An 18,834-nucleotide genomic window follows, 5' to 3' on the forward strand; every position below is an offset into this window, starting at 1 on the left:
GCCGCAATGTTAGCTGGGACTCTGAGTTTTAAAAGAGATCGGAAGGCTCTGTCAATTTCCCCTTTCCACAGAGCCAGCAAAGATCACTCCTCAGAGGGTTTGTTAATTTCCTCTTCACCTCCTAGAAGGGGAGGTGAAACTGACAGAGATTTCAGGAGGCAAAGAGGAAATTAACCAACCCTCTGAGGAGCATCTCCCCTGGGCTGTGTAGAGAGGGGAAATTAACAAAGCCTTCTGATCTCTTTCAAAACTCAGCTTCCCTGCTAACATTGCAACTCCCTTCACGTGCACATCCTTGTGTAATTCATCTCTTGTAGCTTGGCTCTGAGTCACTTCTGTTCCAACAACCGGAACACCTTGTTCCAGTTTGTAGAGTGGACCCCAGTCCTGACCCATATAAAATCAGAGGCTGCAGATCGTAATTGGTTTAAGACTAGGAAAGATGTGTTTCCCCTTGTTATTTCTTAAGAATGTGTTTGGCTGTGTGTTCTCTGAGAGCCAAACTACAAGTGACGCCTGACACTAGTTGGACACTTGTCAGCTTCCCTCAAGTTTTGATGGGAAATGTTGGCAGGTTGACGGAATGTTGGACAAGTGACAGTTGACAAGTCCATTGGACGGCAGTCGGAGAGCCAAGCTGCAAGACCAGGACGCCTGCATTTCCCATCAAAACTTGAGGGAAGCTGACAAGTGTCCAACCTGTGTCAGGCATCACTTGTAGCTTGGCTCTGAGACTTTGTCTCTGGCTGTATTGACATGCCCATTTGAATATAATTAGATCAGACATGGAAATATGCCCTAGAATATTTTCAAAACAGTGGGTTGGATGCTACCAAGTTTTCTTCAGGTGAAAAGTGGAAGGACCATCAGAAAGGCTGTGCAACAGAGCCCATGTGTGGATAAAAGCCAGAAGGGACAGGGGCGTCTTTCTGCAAGGAAGGGAACTGAGAAAGATGGAGCAGAAAACCTGGTAGGATCCAAAATCCCCATCTTAATGATAAATAAATACACTGACTGTACATGACAAGGTGCAGCTAATGGAAGTGTTTGTCAAGTAGTTTAAACTGTGAAATAAATATGTGGGAGGAGGGGTTAGGTCTTGGTAGTTGCTCCCTCCTCCGTGCATTCACTGTGCACAGAATCGATGCACATGCAAGCAAAATGCAGGTACTAAATTGCTCACACACAGCCTAGACATGTACAGACTTGTAGAAGTACACGTTGGCACCATTTCACAACTAACAGGGTGATTTGAATTGGAAACCATTTGGGGGAAGGATCTCTCCATTGTTTAGATGGGATCAAGGCTTGTTGAACTGCATGAGGGTTTGGAAAAGCATTTTTGAATGGGTGGTGGTTGGCTACATCTGCCCGCTAGAACGAATTGAGAGGCGGTTGAAAAGGAAAAAGTTTCTTTTTTTGCATTTGAAGCTCAGCTGCATTTTTTGAAGGCTAGTTCCAATCTCCATGACCTTGGGCAGGGAGGGTGTCAAAGGATGATTTCAGGCTCTTGCTCATGGCAAAATTACAAGCAAACTAGGTTCCAAAATGTATTGGGATCGTTTTTGGTGACCACATTTTGCCTTTGAGATGGCTGTCGTCTCTCTGATTTGAATAGCAAAGCAGCTCTTTTAGACTTAGGAGAATCATTTCTGAGTTTGAATTACGTCCTTTTTCACTGTTGTCAGGAAACATTGTAAGGCAAATAGGGAGTAGCCAATATAGGTAGCCAATATAGGTATGTTCATTAAAAAAAATCATATATTGCCTTTGTTCCCAGGTGCAGCCCATGTCTTTTTGTTACTCTTGTTGATTGTTTCTTTTACCCTATTTTATGCCATTTTTATGCATTAAAGAGTGTCAGACTAATATCTGAGACACCTGGGTTCAAATCCCCACATTGAAAAAAATGACAATAATGCAAAAGCGTAAATGTATCATTCTCAATTCATTCTCAAAAGTAGGGGAGGGGGAAGAGGGAGGGCAGCAGGGCCAAAGAGGACTGGAGTACTAGATAGGTTTTTCCAGTCATTTCATCTGCCGTTTCATCTGAAATAGGCAACATTATTTCCAAACTTTATCTCATGTTCTGCTAATGGTTTCTTACTTCCTAAATTCTTTAAAAACTTAGTATTTGCATAGGAGTGCAGTGGTCCATGACCACAAAGCATACCAACTGGACTACACCTAAAACATATTTTAAAAATGTATATTTGAGGTTTGTAAAACTCATAGATGGAGAGGCAGAATTTTACAAGCAGTAACATGTCATGCCCTTCTCTCTCCAAGGAAGAGTAATTTGTTTATAAGCCTTCCCTGAATACTTTCTTGATTTAACTTGAGTCCCTACAGACTTCTCTCAAAAGATGATGGAGGGCATAAACCAGGAACAGTATATGGGGCCGAAAGGTTGAGAGTAAAGGAAAATGAAGAAAATTGCTCTTAGCCGGTGCTTTAATTAGTAAATTGGCAGTAACAGTTCTAAGAACAGTTACAGCCTTCCTTTGCTGTACTGTATTATGTATGTGCGCGTGTGCGCGTGTGTTATGCACCCTCAAACAGCTGACTTATGGCAACCCTATGAATGAATGAATACTGAAAACGTCTTATCAGTAACAGCCTTGCTCAGGTCTTACAAACTGGAGGATGTGGCTTCTTTTATTGAATCAATCTCTCTCGTGTTCTTTTCCTACTGCCTTCAACTTTTCCTAGCACAATTGTCTTTTCTGGCAAGTGTCATCTTTTCATGATGTGACCAAAGTGCAATAATAGCTTCAGTTTAGCTTCTAGAGAGAACTCAGGCTTGATTTGATCTAGAACCCCCTTATTTGTCTTTTTGCCTGCCCATGGTATCCATAAAACTCTCCTCCAACACCACATTTCGAATGAATCAACTTTGTCCCTGTCAGCTTTCTTCATTGTCCAACTTTCACATCCACACATAGTTAATGGGGAATACAATAGTCTGAATTATCTTGATCTTGGTCTTCAACAACACTTCCTGCTGCTTAAGGCGCTGTGTCTTTAAGAGCGGCTAACTCTGTGGCTGGTTTTACTTTTGTTTTCCTCATGCCAGCTCTCTTTAGGATCCTTTTCTGTTTCCTCTTCGCTTCTGATGTCTCCTCCTCCGCCACCACTGAAAAGAAAGGGTGGGGAAAGAAAGGGGAAAGAGAAGGTGCAGCAGCTCTCCAAAAAGCACTCCCCTTTGCCCCTGCTTTTGTGCTCTCCGACAGGTAAGAAAATGTTAGCAGAGTTGTATAGTATGCAGGGAAGCCTGGGAGACTGCGCTACCGAGAGAGCATGCGTGTGAGGAGAGAGAAAGAAACTTACACGAACAGCCTTGGCTAAGCTTTAGAAAAGAAATATGAGTTCCTTTCTGGTTGGAATGTCATAGAAGTTAGTTAGGAAAGGGAAGAGAGGGGATTCTTTCTAGCTCTCTAGTTAGGGTTGCCAGCTCCAGATTAGGAAATTCCTGGAGATTTTGGGAAGGGAGACTGGAAAGGGTGGAGTTTGGGGAGGAAGGATCCTCAATTAGGTATAATGCCAGAGAGTCCACCCTCCAAAGTAGCCATTTTCTCCAGGGGAACTGGAGATCAGTTGTAATTCCAGGAGACCTCCAGCCACCTCCTGGAGGTTGGCAACCCTGTATCTAGTCTAAAGACGGCAGGGTGGCATGCCCTCAACCCATGGTGTCGATGGAGAAGTGTGTGACAGAGAGAGGAGGAAGAGGTGCAAAAAAGAGGAAGTCCCTGAGAATAGCAGCAGGATAGTAGGGGGTGGGGGAAGGACAAACAGACCCCTGACCTTTCCCTCTCTCTGACTCTTTGATTGTCCTTCTCTGAAACCTTGGAAAGGGACAGCATTCAGTCTTCCTTCTTACATTTTTTTTTGGTAAAAGTGAAATTCAGTTTCCTACTTAGAAGCTTTTTAGGGGGGGGGGGCGTGGACGGGCAGGATATTGATCATGATTCCTGATCATATATATCTTTATTCAGAAGTGCCACTGGGTTTGCTGGTACTTACTCTTAAGTAACTGAGTACAGTGTTACAGCTTTGAAAATGGGAAGCTGCCTGACATCAACTCGGGTTCTGGTTCTGTGAGCCCAGCATCGACTTCCCACCCCACCCTGCACTTAAATCTGAAAAAGCCATTCTCCTCTCTGAACTCTTGCCACCCAAAATGTCTGGTTCTTGGAAACTTGGTCAGTCCTTTTAACTTTTGTAATACATTTCTTTGGACAAGAACAGGAACTAGATTTGGCCTCTTTAACAGCAAATATATAGTATGTCTATTTGGCCGGGGGGACATAAACAAAACTCCAAAGGCAAAGAAGTTATGGATCTCCCTGTGTTTCTTCACATTTGGCAGGAAAATAATACATCTCGAAGATTATTTGAACTTGTGTAAAAATTATGTATTTGCCGGTACAAAAAGGTCTTAAGAATCTGAAAGGGCAACGTGGTCAGATTTACAACATTAGTCACAAGTTGTAAAGTTTTAAAAAACCATGCGTGTCCATTCATGTGGATAAAATTGAAAATACCAAGTGTGGGAGATGGTGACTTTAATTTTTAAATGGGAAAAAAGTTTGCCTTTTATTAAAATGATAAAGGTAAGGCCTGATAGTCTTGTCACAGGAAATATTGTGGTGGAATTGGATTTTGCAGCTTGTTAGTAGAAAACAGAAGTGGGCTATCAGGCCCAGTCACATTTTGTGGGCACTGGCTGTAGGTTTGCCCAAAGTACCTCAGGAGAATTCCTGCCTGTATCTCGAGAGTTCTGCTTCTGCCTGCTCAGAAGACAAAGAGCTAAAAATCTCTGATGATGAATTTGGGTGAGGCCGGAAAACAAACATACACTGAAACTGTGTTACGCTGAGTCACACACCCAGGGCTTCTTTTCTGGGAAAAGAGGTGGTGGAACTCAGTGGTGGAACTCAGGACTGCACAATGACTTTCACTTTCAGTCAGCTGGAACAAGGGAGGGGGAGTTTTTTAAAGTTTAAATCACCCTCGGTGAAAATGGTCACATGGCCAGTGGCCCCGCCCCCTGATCTAAACTCCCTTCTGTCTGGAGATCAGGGGGCGGGGCCACCGGTCATGTGACCATTTTCAAGAGGTGCCAGAACTCCATTCCACCACGTTCCAGCTGAAAAAAAGCTGTGCACACACCATTGATCTAGCAAGATTAGTCGTGTTTCCTCTGGCTGGCAGTGGCTCTCTTGGGTCTGTAGTTACAATCTATGTGGGACATTCTCTGTGCAAAGCACATCCCCCCCAAGAAGATTCGTCTGTTCCTTTCTGTTGCCATTTTCTGCCAGCAGGTGAAGATTTTTTTGTTTGTCTGTTTCATTTGGCATTTCCTCGGTTGTTTTTATATCTCTGTATGTATTTTAATAATGGTTTTGGTTGGGTTTAATGGTTTTATTATAATAATAGTAATAACAACAACATTCAATTTATATACCACCCTTCAAGGACTTAACACCTACTCAGAGTGGTTTACGAAGTATGTTATTATTATCCCCACAACAATCACCCTGTGAGGTGGGCGGTGGCTGAGAGAGCTCTGAGAGAGCTGTGACTGACTCAAGGTACTCAGCTGTACTCAGTATGCCCACCTCTCTGCTCTTCTGGCTTGTTGAAATGCATTGCATTTTTTTCTTAGAATATCTCTAGCGTGCTTTACAAATGGAACTGGAGTCCAATATTGTGGCCATGGACTGCGAGATGGTGGGTGTAGGGCCATTTGGCACGAGGAGCGCCTTGGCTCGATGCAGTATCGTTGGTTATAACGGTGATGTGATATATGATAAATTTGTGCTTCCCAAAGAGAAAATAACAAACTACCGGACTTTGGTGAGTGGAATTCAGCCATTGGATATGGAAAGAGCTACAGATTTTACCATTGCCAAGAGAGAGGTAAGCACAAACACGTGGCTTGATCTGGGCACCCAAATAATAAATACCCAACTTTTGTACTGGCTAGAAAACTCTCATTCCTGAATTAAATAACAAATGGAGAGCTATCTCCTGTTACAGATAAACACTGGCCCCAGAGTGACTCAGCCCCCTCCCCCCCACACACACACTCTAGAATGTTTGGGGAGAATTTTTCCCCCCGTCAGTTGAATTGGATGGAAGAATAAAAATAAGCTGAAATTTTTTAGAAAATGAGTATGCGTTGATACAGGATGCAGAACTGAGATTTCGTCATCTCAGTATCTGGGCTACCTTGGTGCACATGTGTTGTTTAGCACATAATAGTTTTAGCATTATGAATTTGCAAATGTTTCCTAAAGCCCTTTCTTTTGGGTTGTCCAACAAAATTGCAAGGTACTTTCCTCCTTGTAGCAAGGGCACCCTGATCTTAAACCCGGAATGCTTTGGATTCTCATCATACGTAATGCGTGTGACCATGTGATTAATTCTGTCGACAATCACGTTCCAGTTGCAGGAGGTTTATAACCTTCAGCTCATCCAAGCCTGCAAAGCTCACTCTTCAGAGGGTTTGTTAATTTCCTCTTTGCCTCCAGAAGGCTCTGTCAGTTTCACTTCCCCTTCTAAGAGGAGAAGAGGAAATTAACAAACCCTCTGAGCAGCAATCTCCCTGGCTCTATAGAGAGGGGAAATTGACAAAGCCTTCCAATCTCTTTTAAAACTCAGCTTCCCCGCTAACATTGCGACTCCTTTCACATGCATGTCTTCATGTAATTCATCTCTTGTAGCTTGGCTCTTAGTGTGTAGTAGCACAATAAAACAAGAGTCCAGTAGCTCCTCAAAGACTGACAAAATTTATCCCAGCATTAGCTTCCGTGGGTCAGAGCTCTCTTCATCAGATGCAAGAATGGTTCGACCATTAGGCCAGATTTATTTATATTTAAAGCTGCAGAATTGATAAATAGATCTGCCGAATGACTTAACCACTTCTCGCATTTGATGAAGTGAGCTCCGCCTCACCAGAACTTAACAGTGGAATAAGTGCTGTTAGTCTTTAAGGAGCCACTGGTCTTCTGTTTAATTCAGAAATTTGTATCCTATTGAATGATGGTGCAACACAAAAAAATAAACTAGTAGGCCCAAGAAAGGCAATCAGAATAATTATGGGACTGGAACACCCACCCTAAGATGCAAAAGAAAAGAGTTTGCAGCTTTTGAGGGCATGTTTTGGGGTGGTGGTGATGACTAAGGGATGAGAGTGGATATGTGAAAGAGGTAACAGTATACATTGAGAATGGTCCTCTGAATTGCATCAGCAGTATGTTCAGGATTGGCTCCTTCTTTATATAATGTATGTTTTTTGCAGGTATTCACTGCCACAAAGTTTGGTGATTAGCTTCGGGGACAATTAAAATGTCTAGACAAATCCGTTATCTCAATGACCCTTATTAATGATAGCTGAGTGGAGCCTCCCTTGTCAGAGGCAGTGTGCTGCTGAATACGAAATACTATGAATAAACACTGGTGGAAGACATTTATGACTGGAAGCATCTGGCTAGATATTGGGTTACATAGAACTTGGGCTCGATCCACCAGGGCTTGCCTTATGTTCACTTTTCTATCAATATAATATACAGAATCTAGGAAAATGCGTACACTATGTGGTCACAAGGATAAGAGAGATGCGTGCTGGATATTGCTGAACACTGAGTGCTCACTTTCATTCTTAACTAGTGATATCAAGGCCTGTTAAGTTTGGATTTCTCTGTCCTTTAGTATTTGGTGCATTAGTTGGTGGACCTCCGAATAGGACTTATGTAATGGCTGCTAAAGCCATACTGTTCCCCTGTGCTAGTGGGATTCTCTCCCTTCTGCAGTATGTCTGGTGACTTCTATGTCAAGTTTTAGGCACCAGATAAAAGCCTTTCTGAGGCAAGCTTTTACTGAGTGTATCCAGTACAGGCCTACTTTGAAGGGATGTTGTAAGGACTCAGAAGAACCCTAGAATATTTTGGCTGTAAATGATTGGTTTAAATCTGTGGACATGCCCTCTAAAAGAAGCAGTTGTTTTTCTTTCCTTGTAGATTGTAGAGATTCTGAAAGGCAAACTAGTGGTGGGCCACGATTTACGGCATGATTTTGAAGCCCTGGAAGAAACCAAGTGGATGTACCGAGTCTATGACACAAGTACCGACTGGGTGTTGAGGAGAGCAGGTGGCCTTGAGCGATGTCGGCGGGTCTCCCTCAGGGTGCTGTGTGAAAGAGTGCTCAAGAAAAGCATACAGGTAAGAGAGCAATGTAGATAGGACTTCTAGATTTCTCCTTTTTTCTTTCCATTCTGCCAGTATGGTGCAGCAGTTACAACTGTCAGAAGAAATTTTCACTTGACCATGAAACTCCGTAGGTGATCTGGTGCTGGACACCTGCTCTCATCTACCTTACAGGGTTGTTGTGAAGATAAAATTGAGGAGGGAAGAGCCATATAGCTATTTGGAGGAAAGGGTGGGATAAAAAGGTGACTAGTATATGTGATTCATTTTTTCTTGATGACAGAGCATACACAGTTCACCATTTGAATCTTTTCCCACCTCTGCAGTAGCCGTGTTCAACTATGCGTTGATAAAACGCTGCGTCAAGGTAAAGGATAAAAAAATGCCTCAAGGATTGCATCAATGTTCTTTTGGGGCCGTGTGTTACCGATGTGTCTGTGCACTCCGGTGCAAAAAACATCGCATAGAAAGAAATTGTATGCATGCCATTAACACTGCTTTTCTGCAGTGTTTTATCAGTGCACGCATGTTATAGGAGAAGGCACTATGAGTGAGCAATGAAATAAGGTTAAGACCTGATCTTTAACACAGCAGGGTTCGGCAATACCACTCGACCTGCCTTGTGGTTTGCAGCGATTCAAGCAAAGACTCTTTTTAATAGCAGTTTCCAGACAAACCGAATTTTTGCGCCTCATTCAGTATAGGTAAACAGAACTTCCATGGTCACAGGCAGTCTACCTCTGAATATTGGACACTGACAACAAATAAGCAAAAGAGGTGCTGCCTTCGTTCCTTGCCAGTTCAGCTTCCTGGAAGTATCTGATTGGCCACTGTTGTATATTAAGAGTGTAGTGGTTTGTACGTTGGACTAGGATCAGGAAGACCTGGGTTTGAATCCCCTCTCTGCCACTGAAGCTGGACCATGGGCCACCCACTTGCCCTCGGTATATTGTGCTTCTCAGGGTGGTAGTTGTGAAGATAAAATGGCAGAGGAGAGAATGATGTTATATGCTACTTTGGGCCCTGAATGGGTAGAAAAGCAAGGAATAAATGTCTAAAAAGAAAAATAAATAGGAGATGCTGGACTAGCTGAGTCTTGAGTAGGATGCAGCAGAGCGCTCCTTATGTCTTAACGGTCTGTCTGTCTGTAACCGAGGACCCATGCGTACCCATCATGACAAGTTGCCTTTTATTACTGCTGTGTATTGTATGCTTTTCAACACAATAACAAAATGGAATTATTGCTGGTAAAAGCTGGATTTTCTGATTGGTTTAAATTAGGCCAATGAAGAAAATGCCTGTAATTTTTTTTTTTTTGGCAGTGGCCCTATTCTGCAACAGAGAGCTAAAATGCACAAGACAAATTACATGAAGACGCTCAAGTGAAGGGAGACACAATGTTAGCCGGGAAGCGTAGTTTGAATTTCACCCCTCTTTACAGAACCGGCAAAGATCGCTCCTCAAAGGGTTTGTTAATTTCACCTCTCTACAGAACCAGAAAAGCTTGCTCTTCAGAGGATTTGTTCATTTCCTCTTTGCCTCCCCAAAGGCTCTGTCAGTTATTAACAAATCCTCGGAGGAGCGATCTTTGCCTGCTCTGTAGAGAGAGGTGAAATTCAAACTATGCTTCCTGGCTAAAATTACACCTCCCTTCACTTGAGCATCCTCGTGTAATTCGTCTCAGGTAGTTTAGCTCTGAGTTCAATCATTGCACTTCTTGGGGAGGAGCCAGGAACTCTCCAAAGTGCTGAAACCCTGTCTTCGGCGACTCGAAACCTTCTCGGGCAGTTTTTCACACTTCTGAGATTTCACACAGCACTACCAACATGCATGTCCAGCTTCAGGTCTGTGTTTCCTGTCCTCAGGGCCAAAAACTTACTATCCTTTGCAAATACACATACAGATGGACACATATTCAAGAAGCTGCATTCTGCATTCAACATCCCATTCTTCACACTATCAAAATCATATTGCAAACATTGTCCCGGTTATTCTGAGTCAACCCTTCGCCTGCATCTTCCAGAACTGTTTTCTTTGAGCAGAGCGCTTTCACATTTTTCAATATGGATCTTTCTCTTAGATGGTTTACCAAGCAGGGTGGAATGCATGGAGACCGTTCTATTTTATTTCCAGAACACCCCTGCAAATACCTCTCCTCTCCAGTGAGCTGAGAAGAATATCACAGCTCAATCTGACCTTCCATGTTCCAGATCTGATATTCCACACACTGATTTTCATCATGTTCTGTTGAAGCTCAGCAGTAAAGTGCAGCTTTAGACCGTAGCATCTCCAGTAAAAGGATCTTTCAGAGCAGAACTACAAGAGACGAATTACACAAGGATGCTTACGTGAAGGGAGTCACAATGTTAGCTGGGAAGCTGAGTTTTAACAGTCAGCTTAGATCAATTTCCCCTCTCTACAGAGAAGGAAAGATGGCTCCTCAGAGGGTTTGTTAATTTCCTCTTCGCCTCCTAGAAGACAGAGCCTTCGGGAGACCAAGAGGAAATTAGCAAACTCTCTGAGGAGTGACCTTTGCTGGCTCTGTAGAGAGGGGAAATTGAAAGACCCTTCTGATCTCTTTTAAAACTCAGCTTCCTGGCTAACATTGCGTCTCCCTTCACATGAGTGTCCTCATGTAATTCATCTTTTGTAGCTGAGCTCTCAGAGAGCAGATATTGAAAACGCCGTCTACAGCTGCCGGTCACTATCTCTGCTGGTTGCAAGAATCAGTACCAAGCTAAATTAACCCCTTGGTATAAAGCAGCTTCATGTGTTCTTATAATAATTGCTAAGTATTTCATAGAATCATAGAGTTGGAAGGGGCCATACAGACCTTCTAGTCCAACCCCCTGCCCAGTGCAGGATCAGCCTAAAGCATCTCTGACCAATATTCATCTAGCCTCTTCTTGAAAACTGCCAGTGAGGGGGAGCTCACCACCTCCCTAGGCAGCTGGTTCCACTTTTGAACTACTCTGACCGTGAAAAGGTTCTTCCTAATATCCAGCCGGTACCTTTGTGCATGTAATTTAAGCCCATTGTTCTGGGTCCTACCCTCTGCTGCCAACTGCTATTTGCTGTACTACAAAGCAATAACCTTCCTCTGGGTAGCCTACCTATCCTAATGGCTGTGGCTCAGTGACCAAATACACACTTTTCAAGTAGAAGATCTGAGGTTCTCGCCTCCATATCTGCAGCCAACAGATTTGGGGTAGCCGATGTGAGATGCTACAGAGATGCTTCTCATCTGGGTAGATAATGGAGGTAGATGGACCAGTCATGAGAAGAGAAGCCTCATTGGAGGAAAAAGTTGAAGGCAGTAGAAAAAGAGAAAGACCCAACGTGGGGATGGATTGGCTCAATAAAGGAAGCCACAGCCTTCAGCTGCAAGACCTGAGCAAGGCTGTTAATGGTAGGATGTTTGGAGGTCATTCATTCATAGGGTGTCCGTACTTCAGAAGCAGCTTCACAGCATGTAACACAGAGATGGACCAATTATCTGACCTGGTATAAAGCATCTCTGGATGGCCCAGGCTAGCCTGATCTCACCAGATCTTGGAAGCTAAGCAGTGTCAGTCCTGGTTAGTACTTGGATGGGAGACCACCACGGAAGACCCAGGGTCGCTATGCAGAGGCAGGCAATGATAAACCACCTCTGTTTGTCTCTTGCCTTGAAAACCCTATGGGGTTGCCATAAGTTGTCTTGACTTGATGGTACTTAATTTGATGATAAAAGGCCAATCTTGGAGTAAGACTGGCTGATTCCGCACATGTTGGATAACGCACTTTCAATGCACTTTATCAATCATTTGAAGTGGATTTTTTGTTCCGCACACGAAAAAATCCGTTCCAAATGATCTATAAAGAGGATTGGAAGAGCATTATCCAATGTGTGCGGAATCCGCCGATGTCTCTAATGTCAGTGTATATGCACGAACACTAAAGCACCATGCAACATGTAGCCCACCATTTGCAGCCGCAGAGGTCTCGTTTGCACCGTGGATAAACACATTGCCTTGATGCAATAAGAAATCCTGAGCTAGAAGGATCAATGGGTCTGATTTGATATCAGGCAGTTTGTTTGCATTAGTAACTGCCCAAGTGCAGGATTTATAACCCCGAAGGCGATGCCTCTTGATTGCCAGCGTATTGTTTCCTGTACAGCATCAAATCTGTTCCCTGACTGGATGACTGAAGCTCATTATGAATGAATATTCATGAGTTCCTATGCAAATATTGATGGCTCTTTGGATTTGCATGTACCGGATGGCCACCTAGATATTCATTAATACTGAATGGCAACAAAAAGGGGGAAATGGAGCTTTTATCATTGAGAAATATGGTTGCAGCTGCCTGGGGCCGATAACTGACGATGATGTCACTGACGTGACATTTTTCTTTCCGACCAATGAGAGATTGCTAGGTGGTACGTGGCTCTTCCCTTCTGTCTAGCAACAACCTTTCCAGGAGCCGCAAGCGACAATTCAAGTGGAGCTCAACGTGAAATCTCAGAGCAGCCATTTAGGAGGAGACGTTCCCCAAAATGCACGTGCACATCCGCAAATTGTTTCCCGAGTTTAAAATCACCCCTGGCTCTTGTTTGTGCTGCCGCCGTTTCTTCGGCAGGAAAGGTAATGGCAGCAACATAAAAGGATCATCATCGTCGTCTATCACTTGAGGTTTCTGCAAAGCAAATTTACAAGCGCTCCTTTGTGTTCGTTCCCGCAACTGCCCGGAGAGAGGCAGCAGTTGTTTTGTTTTAAATATATAGCACTTCCATCAGAATGGGAGTTTCAAAGGATCCAAGGAGGTAGCGCATAGTTAGAGGCAATCGACAAAACAGTTACAGGGTGGGCTGACTTATGTCTCGTATGATCCCATGACTCTTTTTTCTGCTTGACCCCCTGTAGCTCACCACGCTGCGAGCCACTTACAGCCCAGGGGAGCACAGTCTGCACTATGCCTGGCTGGACCAACGGTCTACCAAGCTCACCGTTTTTAGGCTAAGCAGTGCTGGTTCTCCAGGATCTTTGGCAAAAAGGAGTCTGTTCCCAAAACTATGCTCCTCCCATCAGTGATTCCACCGATAGAACCAGTGAGGGTCCATCTTGACCCTTGTGCTGGGGAGTTGGGTTGAGCTGTCCAGTATGCAGGTAAAATTCAACTCTTCTCTCTCCTGTCCATCAGAATTTAGAGAAGCCGTGGAAGACTTGAAACAAGTCTTAAGGCTATAAGGATGAGGGTGAGCGAGCAGAAATTAAATCTGGGTAAGTCTGGATAAAATGGCAGTGCTGTGAGTCAAGATCGAAAGCTGATCAGGAAACCTGTACTAGATAGGATTATATAGCCGCTAAAGGAGCAAGGTCACCATTTTGATGAGCTCCGGGATCCCTTGTGAACCTTGGATATCCAAGTGACTGTGGGAGTCAGGAGTATGTTTTGCCAACGTGGCCTGGTTTTCCACTCTTCTGGAAAAGGCCACAATTCACACATGCTCTTGTAGCATCTATGCTGGACTACCATAATGTACTCTGTCTGGAGCCGCCCTTGAAGACTGCTCAGAAGCTTCAACTGGTTCAAAAGCCGAGTCTCTTCTCTCTACCTTTTCTTGATTAGATTACTATTGAGAATCTGTGTGTTACATGATTTGGTGGGGAGAAGGTCAGCGCTGGATATGGGAAGCCTGGGATCAGGACGCTGGACAAAATGGACTCTTGATATGCTCCAGCAGGGTTTGTCTTATGTTAAGGCACAATCTTCATTTAGTGATCCTGTGTAGGGACTCTTACTGAAGGACATAAGATGATTTAGATGATAATGATAACAACAACAACAACATTAGATTTATATACCGCCCTTCAGGATGATTTAACACCCACTCAGTGGTTTACAAAGTATGTCATTATTATCCCCACAACAAAACAGCCTGTGAGGTGGGTGGTGCTGAGAGAGCTCCAAGAGAGCTGTGACTGACCCATCGTCTCCCCGCTGGCTTCAAGTGGAGGAGTGGGGAATCAAACCCGGCTCTCCAGATTAGAGTCCCAAACTCTTAACCTCTACACCAAACTGTCAATCCAATGTAGCATGTACAGAATGCCGTCCCCCGTTGCACTTGATGCTTAAACTGTGAGATCTGGAACTCTTTCCGTCATTCAGTCTTGCCAAAAATTAAAATTGGGGAAAGTTTTATTAATTTTCTTGCGCACCTGGAGTAAAAAACAATAGACATGTTGCAAAACCAAACACTGGGTGGATATCCTTGTTGCTATGTGGTGTTTGTGTGTGTGTGCACGCGTGTGTATACTGGAGCCTGACTGACTTCTGATTTGTCTAGAATAGATGTTGGTAACCAATGAACACTAACAATGTTTCCTAGCAACGACTTTTCCCTAATGAAGAAAAGCCATTATGACTCTGTTTAGAAAGTCAAGTGGGGGGGGGGGAGAGATCCTCAGAATAAGTTGCTTATGAAATGAAAAGCATAGGAGAGAGGAGGGTGGAATGAGAGTTTCTTCGCTAGAGAACCAGTTCTCTGCTTTTCCTATTGCATTTCTGATTATGACAGGATTGCCAGCTTACTTTACCAGCCGGTGCTCCTGTGCAATTTGTCATACCAACTTACTATAAATAGAATGAATGTTGCTACCAATTTATCAAACAGGAACATCTCCTTTGTTTGCCTGTAATATGTCAGTTTCATCAAGTGTGCCTCTTCTCTCTCTCTGTCCTTCCATCCGCTGAATGATTGATTGGTTCCACCAAGGAGTTTGGGATGGCCTGCATGGCTCCCTCCCCATTTTATCCACACAACAACCTCGTCAAGTAGGACAGTACCTGCTCTAAGATCACTTCCTAAGCTTCTCAGCAGATTGGAAATTTAAATCCACATTTCACCCTACAAGATGAGAAAAGAATGTGATTTCCTCGCCCCGTTCAGCAGTCTGGGCTGCATCCCTTGATTCCTTTTGGGGAAAAAATCTGGCATTCTGCTGATCAAGACGGTCAATCAGGCTGGAGCTGGATTCAGCCTGCCCTTTAGCCCTTTACATTCCAAACAGCCGATCAGGTGGATTTTAGTTTTCTTTTTAAAAAATTCTATATGAGAGCCCCGTGGCGCAGAGTGGTAAGCAGCAGTACTGCAGCCCAAGCTCTGCTCACAACCTGAGTTTGATCCTGGCGGAAGCCAGGTTCAGATAGCCGGCTCAAGGTTGACTCAGCCTTCCATCCTTCTGAGGTTGGTAAAATGAGTTCCCAATTTTCTGGGGATAAAGTGTAGATGACTGGGGAAGGCAATGGCAAACCACCCCATAACAAAAAGTCTGCCAAGAAAACATCCCCCCATGGGTCAGTAATGACTCGGTGCTTGTGCAGGGGACTACCTTTTTTGCATATAGGAGACAAGCACAGTCAGTATCTCACATGAAGCTACCTTAAATGAGTTAGTGGTCTATCAAGGTCAATATTGTCTTCCCTGATTGGTGTGCCTCTCCAAGGTCTCAGGGCGAGGTCTTTCTGATCACCTACTATCTAAGCCTTTTAACTGCAGGTGCTGGGTATTGAACCTGGGACTTTCCATATGCAAAGCAAGTGTTCTGCCAGTGAGCCACAGTTCTATACACAGGTTATGTTCCAACAAAACATGTGCATGAAAAACGGATGCCCTACTTTCAAGCAATCCCACACCCTTTTAACAGGTGTCATCTATGCTCTTTGGGCTGTTAGGCAGCATGCCTCTTATCTTATGTGTGATTTGCCACCAGATTTCAAGCTTGCTCAGATGTTGAACAAACAAGCCATTCCGGGCTAAGAGTGTTGTCATTTTTCTTTGCAGAACAGCATAAATGGCCATTCCTCTGTAGAAGATGCAAGAGCAGCCATGGAACTCTACAAATTCTCCAAGTCAAAGAGCGGAGGAATTGCTTGAGCTTGCTTCTCTGTTTTGTTTTTCTTTGCCACAGCATCCTTCTGTGGGTTACCTGATTCCAAGAGCCCCACTCAGTTAGTTACATTCTGGAATGTTTCATATATTATCTATGCTAATAAAGTTGATTCTTCCCATTGCTTTTTGATTTGAAAAACAGCACTGAGATGTTGGCAAACCTCTGGTGGCAACTGCAAGCCTGGATGAGTGCCTAATAAGTAAGAGCAAGAAGCATCCTTTGTGTTTGATCTGGTTTACTTATATATGTGCATTTCTCCACTACACCATCAAGAGATGACATTCGTGTGTGTTTATGTGTGTGTAAGAGAGAGAGAGAGAGAATGGGCACTATGGGTATACTTAGCCCTCCAGCATTTCTCAGATAAACAGGCCATACCAAGACTCACTTCAAAAGCATGTCTCGCTATTACCAAAGGCTCTTGCCTGTTCAATGCACATCGAAGTCATTCATTCCGCCACAGTTTTCCTCCATGGATTTTGCACACAAGGGTGGGAATTTGCAAGGGGACTCCATATCAGTTTTAAATTCTCAGTGCATGCAACATTTTGACTTTGCATGCAGAGGTTTCTGCCGTGTTATTGTACCTGTTGAGCCTCCCTGAGTGCTCCCATTTGGACGTCTCTCCTGGATCACAATTCACAACTAGCCCTAAGTTACACATTCCTATGTAAAGGTGGCCATGTAAATATAAGGGTCACAGTTTCTGGTGTGTAGGTCTGCAGTAAAAGAGTAAGAGTCAAGTTTGGTAGCACCTTAGAGACCCAACAAGATTTTCCGGGATATACGTTTTGAGAGTCAAGCTCCCATTGTCAGATACAAGTAGGAATGGAGATCCTTATATTGCAGTCAGAAGGTGGGACAGGTATTGCAAAGAAGGGAATTTGGATGTAAAGGTACAAGCTTGATTAGAGCAGGGGAGGGAAGGCAAAAAAAAGTAGCATCTGTAGGATGCTAAAATTAGTATCTGTAAGAGTTGAAGTTTCATTACTGAGCACTAGGTGGAAACCTTGGGCTGCTTACTTAATTTCTTTGCATATACTCACGAGAGCCATTCTTGACAAACACAGTTTAAGGATTGAACCAACTACCTCCAATGAAAGAGTGCACGTCTCCCCAGAACTGGGTCAGAATAAGCAGGGCTGTGTGTGTGCTCAACAGAAGGGGAAAATAACGTACATTAAGGCAGATGGGATTTGACTGTCCGCTGCACAAAATTTGCAGCCAATTCCTTTGGAGCACCCAGTTCTCAGAAAGAGCAAACACTGGGTTCTCCAAAGAGGGAAGGAAAGCTTGCAGACAGTTGTCAGACTACTGTAAGATGACAACCCATCCCAGTGCAGACTTCCCCCATATTGGCAGCTTATTGTGGAAAGGAGAAAGCCTCTGCATACCCCCACTCCCAAGTCTCCAGGCAAGCTGCTTATCAAAGGGACTACAGTTTCTGCCGCTGTCACATTCCACATCTGCCCTCTGTCTTCCAGCAGGTGCAAACAGAACTTTTGCCACGCCCCAGCAGTTGCCCATGGGCAGAATGAAATTATTAATACAAATACAAGTCATACTCACATAGACTTAGAAAGCCCTTCCCTATACCTGAGGTGGTGCAATTGTTGGCAGAAAGCGGAAACACTATAGATATAGAAATGCCAATCAGCATGATCCTATTTAAATGGGAAGACTGGCTAATTCTTTTGGTTGGAAGATATCCTTGTCAGGCACATTATCAACTGAGTCACTCTCCCCTCGTTGACCCTCTAACTGCCTGTGGAAATGAAATCAGCCAGCAACGTTCTGGAATAAATGTCAGAATGGAAAATTTCTGACTACTCTCAAGCATCAAAAATTATTCTTTTCAGATACAGATCATTTGCAATATTTATAAACAGGGTTAGTGATTGACTAGAAAAGTTCCAGCTTCACATCCCTAGCCCAAGAATGTGTTGATTCTCTAACAAGGAAAGTAACCAGCAGGTAAGCATCATGTTTCTGTTTTTAAGATGTTCTGGAAAAGTTCGTGTGGTTCCTGTTTGCACCAAACACTCCCACAGTTTAGAAAGGAAAAGCCCCAATAAGCTAAAAACAGCAGCTTCCAGGCCCGCAAGAAGGATGGGTCTTTGTTTCCTTGTTAATGTGAGGGACATAGAAAAGGTCGATACAAGGTTTTCCAGGGCGATGACCTGGTGCCATTTTAGGATAACATTGGGCTGCTTTGACGAGTGAAAAATAGTTCTAAAAATGATTTCATCTCCCTTCCCCCTCCAGTGCTTCATCATCTCCTGTTTGTGAATTCTGCCTGCATACTCACAATTAGAGATGGGCATGAACAGCAATACGATCCAAAAAAAGCCATGAACGGCCCAATCTGCTGTTCGCGAACAAGCTGTTTGTGAGGCCCAATTCTAAACAGGTGGTTGTTGCAAGCCTCGTCCGTTGCTGTTCATCAAGACAGACAGTCTAGTACCTGCAATCAATTCCCTTGGCACCTTAGGCAGGGATTGTTTGAACTCTGTCTGAACTCCTGGGCCGTTTCCACATGGCTTACCTTGTTCCAGAAAACAGCAAAATCTCGCGTGAAGACACTGTTATCACGTCTTCTCGAGCGATAACAGTGTCTTCTCACGCGACTTCGTGTGAGATTTCGCTGTTTTTCAGAACAAGGTAAACCGTGTGGAAACGGCCCTGCT

The 18,834-nt window shown here is 43.8% G+C and overlaps 1 protein-coding gene across 1 annotated transcript; it reads left to right on the plus strand.

The window, feature by feature from the left end:
* Window positions 1–3,068: 3,068 nt before the first annotated feature.
* Window positions 3,069–16,265, plus strand: ISG20 (interferon stimulated exonuclease gene 20). Its single transcript, XM_055002850.1, has 4 exons — window positions 3,069–3,233; window positions 5,669–5,922; window positions 8,025–8,225; window positions 16,039–16,265. Exons 2-4 carry the CDS (start codon window positions 5,692–5,694, stop codon window positions 16,129–16,131), a joined length of 525 nt encoding a protein of 174 aa, XP_054858825.1. The 5' UTR covers window positions 3,069–3,233; window positions 5,669–5,691; the 3' UTR covers window positions 16,132–16,265.
* The last annotated feature ends 2,569 nt before the right edge of the window (window positions 16,266–18,834 follow it).

The sequence above is a fragment of the Eublepharis macularius genome, chromosome 18 (assembly GCF_028583425.1).
Source record: "Eublepharis macularius isolate TG4126 chromosome 18, MPM_Emac_v1.0, whole genome shotgun sequence".
NCBI classification, from domain to species: domain Eukaryota; kingdom Metazoa; phylum Chordata; class Lepidosauria; order Squamata; family Eublepharidae; genus Eublepharis; species Eublepharis macularius.

Coding starts and splice junctions, on each gene's coding strand:
- ISG20 (XM_055002850.1), top strand. CDS start 5,692: ATGGAACTGGAGTCCAATATTGTGGCCATGGACTGCGAGATGGTGGGT. Junction 5,923..8,024: donor TTACCATTGCCAAGAGAGAG/GTAAGCACAAAC, acceptor CTTTCCTTGTAG/ATTGTAGAGATTCTGAAAGG. Junction 8,226..16,038: donor TGCTCAAGAAAAGCATACAG/GTAAGAGAGCAA, acceptor TTTTCTTTGCAG/AACAGCATAAATGGCCATTC.